This window comes from Nicotiana sylvestris, chromosome 3 (genome assembly GCF_000393655.2).
Source record: "Nicotiana sylvestris chromosome 3, ASM39365v2, whole genome shotgun sequence".
Lineage (NCBI taxonomy): Eukaryota > Viridiplantae > Streptophyta > Magnoliopsida > Solanales > Solanaceae > Nicotiana > Nicotiana sylvestris.
In genome coordinates this window covers 162,517,795-162,521,176 of record NC_091059.1, presented here as the reverse complement: position 1 = coordinate 162,521,176, position 3,382 = coordinate 162,517,795, and the positions used below count along the sequence as shown (strand labels likewise).

The 3,382-nt window shown below is 36.2% G+C and overlaps 1 protein-coding gene across 1 annotated transcript; it reads left to right on the top strand.

Annotated features, from left to right (window-relative positions):
• Positions 1-230: 230 nt before the first annotated feature.
• On the top strand, positions 231-1,499 carry LOC104227142 (putative F-box/kelch-repeat protein At1g20940). The gene has a single exon (XM_009779309.1). It carries the CDS (start codon positions 231-233, stop codon positions 1,497-1,499), a length of 1,269 nt encoding a protein of 422 aa, XP_009777611.1.
• Positions 1,500-3,382: the final 1,883 nt, after the last annotated feature.

Here is a 3,382-nt window from a genome sequence, read left to right as displayed (position 1 = left end):
GCAGGTGAGAGAAGAGAGCATTTTTAATCCCACCAAATTACAGTATGTCCTCCTTGTCCTAATTCCTTTTTATGTAGGATACTGTTTTTCTATATAAACTCTAACACAGTAACGTACCTTACAAAGAAAAACCTAAAAGCCCGTCAAACGCCTTCAATCTTCTTCTGTCTCTACTGGATATCTCTTTCTCGCATCCGCTCCATATAATTAAAAATTCTGGATCCTTGAATATGGAACTGAATGAAGATTTAGTTCTGGATATTATCTCTCGCTTGCCTGTGAAGCTTGCACTTCAATGTAGAGTTCTAAGCAAGAGCTTTAATAACAAGCTTTGTGAACCAAACGTTTGTCAAAGTTATGCTTCCCGATGGTTTCAAGATCAGAATATTTCTAAACTACTCATATACTCATCATCGTCATTATCATCATCACGGTACGAAATATCAAACTTTTTCTGTAAAGTTTACGTAAACCCTAGCCGAGACGAAATATCAACAATTTCACCCCTTAACGTTTCAGTTTTGTCCTCTTGCAAGGGTCTCCTTCTCCTTGAGTTTCATCAATTAAAGACTTTCTGTATTTTCAATCCTATAACAGGGATGCACCAATTGATACCTTACCCAGAGCTTAGAAATTATTTTTCTACTAGGGGTGGTGGCGTAGGATTAGTTGTTGATCATCCTACACCCAACGGACATTATAAGTTGGTAACCATTGGGATGCTGAATAGATATGAAGGGTATAAATTTTGCGTATTTTCATCGGAAGAAGCTGGAGTAGTGTGGCATGAATTCCAACTGAGAATGGACGTTCGCGGTGATTCCTTAGTCAATCCACAACCCGTTTATGTGCACGATTGCTTGCATTGGCTCAGAAACGACGGTAGTATTCTTGCCTTTGATACAAAGAGTAGCAGTGGGAAGGCTAGTATTTTCAACCGTCCTGAGATCATCACACGTTATTTTTTTGATCCCATGTATGGCATAATTTCTTTTCCATGTGATGCATGGTTGGGGGTGGTGCGAGGTGTACTTACCCTTGTTTGTGTCTTCAAAAAATTTATAGTCATTTTTGGTTATGATCATGTAAGCCGCAATTGGACAGTTTCATACACTTTGCCCAATTTCATGCCCGATTTGCGCAACTATGGTGATGATTTATTAAAATGGTTTGACGGCAAAAAGTTGTTTTTCGTGGTAAATCATTCGGCTTCGCGGGGTGCGTCCACCGGATATCTATACGAGTATGATACAGAGAGAAAGACGTATGAAAAAGTAGATACACTACTTTTGGATATGGATAGTACCATCTTCTTTTCCTTCGAACCAACATTAGCCAACGTCCATAAGACAGTACTCCCCCCTTATACGATCCATTCTAAACATTTCCCAGCCATTGCTACAATATTAAATGAGTTCAGATATCTTATTGCTAACTATAAACCTAGAGTTGAGTGTGTCCCAGAAAGGGCTGAAAACAAGTTTCCTTGCAATAACTGAAACAAAAATTTCAGTTATATATAAATTATTAAGTGTTTCAACCATTTAGGTTTCTGTAATTCTCGGCAATTTTTAAGCTACATTTTTGCTCTGAGGCGCTTTCTCCTTTAATTTCCTTATCCCCGCAGTTCAGCATGAGAAACAAAAATGTGGTTCTAATTAATAGAAGATTAGTTGCATATATATTATATATTTTGTTGTTTCTTCTTGCCAATTACATTTTACATTGGAAAGATTATCTTTTGGAGCTTCCATCTCGAAACAACTTTGAAGAACTAACGAAAGCACTCACCAGTTCAAATTTTCGTAATGTCACACATAACATATAGTACTGTGACTATGCTTTTTATATGAGCTGAGAGTCTATTGAAAATAACAAGTTTACTTTAATGAGGTAGGGATAACACTGTGTACGTACTAACCTCTCCAGACCGCACTTGTGGGACTACACTGAATTTTTTGTTGTTGTTGTTGCTGTCATAGATAAAATAAATAACGTATACAAATCTCAGAGGGAATTAGAGCTCAAAGGTTGACTGTATAACTACATATCTTGATAATTTATGTTGGGGTAGGGTTAAATATATATGCACCAATCCACTGTAACAGTGAAGTTGCGCAATTTTAAGATGCATAATGGAAACAAGTGCTACCGAGACTTTTTGCTTAAAAATCTCTTCCAGTTAAATTCTTCACAGAGAGGACAATGTGTTAGTAATCTGTGTTCGAAACCAGAAAATTTTGTAAAGTAAAAGAGAAACAGAAATACATAGGAAGAACAAAATTAAATCCTAGCACACTGAATTCACAGTGTATCCTTAAGGAACTTAATCCCCCACATGAGTGGGGAATGGACATAAGTGTAAAAACATACATGAAAAAATAGTGTGATTCACAGTTAGAACTAATCGCATCTGGATAAGTAGGTTTCCCTTTGAACTTTCCGTAGTGAACTTGTGTCGGATATACTCAGTCAATCCACTACAAGAATATTGGCCTTTAGCGAGGGAAAATTTGGTCATTAAAAGTCCAAATCTGGTCGCTATAAGTCAAAAACAACCGAGAAAAATTCGATTGTCACCCGTCATTAAAAGCCCCGACGTTAAAAGTTAACGACCGATTTTCAATCCGATCGTTAAAGATCCTTTAGCGACGACATAATTTCTGGTCGTTATACATCGTTTTTAGCGACGGGATTTTTCCCTCACCAATTTGTCATTCAGTCGTTAAAAGTCTTCAATTACAACAGCTAATTACTTTGTCCTTACAAGTGCTTTTAGCAACCTAAAGTCCCTATGTTAATTGTATGATTACATTTAACAGCCAAATTTCCATTCGTTAATGCCTAATAAACTATTTGAGAAACCTGTTGTTAAAGAGTTACGATGATCACATTTCTTTCGCTAATGTAAAATTTTAATAAATACAATTATGAAAATTGATATTTCACGAATAGTAATACTTATAAATACATCATTTTGAACAATTCCTAAAAAGAGAAAAAATAAAATTGGAGCATATTACATACGACAGTGCCTTCAAACCATCCCTAACATACAAAGTTCTCTTGTTCTTCAACTTGCTATGTACTTTCTTCAAGAATAAGTTCTTCGGATTTGAAATTTTTGATCTGTTAAAATACACTACTAGAATTCGGCCAAAAAGCGACCAAATATTGGCGACCAAATTTGGTCTGTTAAGAAAAGCGACCAAAGTTGGTCGCCAAACTACCGAAAATAATAAAAAAAATATTTGAAATAATTTAGCGACCATAGTTGGTCGCTATTTGGACGCAAATTTAGTCAAACTGTTGACTGGACTGGTCAGACTTGCTTGGTCAAAGATACACTGAGTTTAGCGACCAATGTTGGTCGCAAAAGTGG

Bases quoted from the DNA above. Each gene is read 5' to 3' on its own strand.
- LOC104227142 (XM_009779309.1), top strand. From the start codon at position 231: ATGGAACTGAATGAAGATTTAGTTCTGGATATTATCTCTCGCTTGCCT.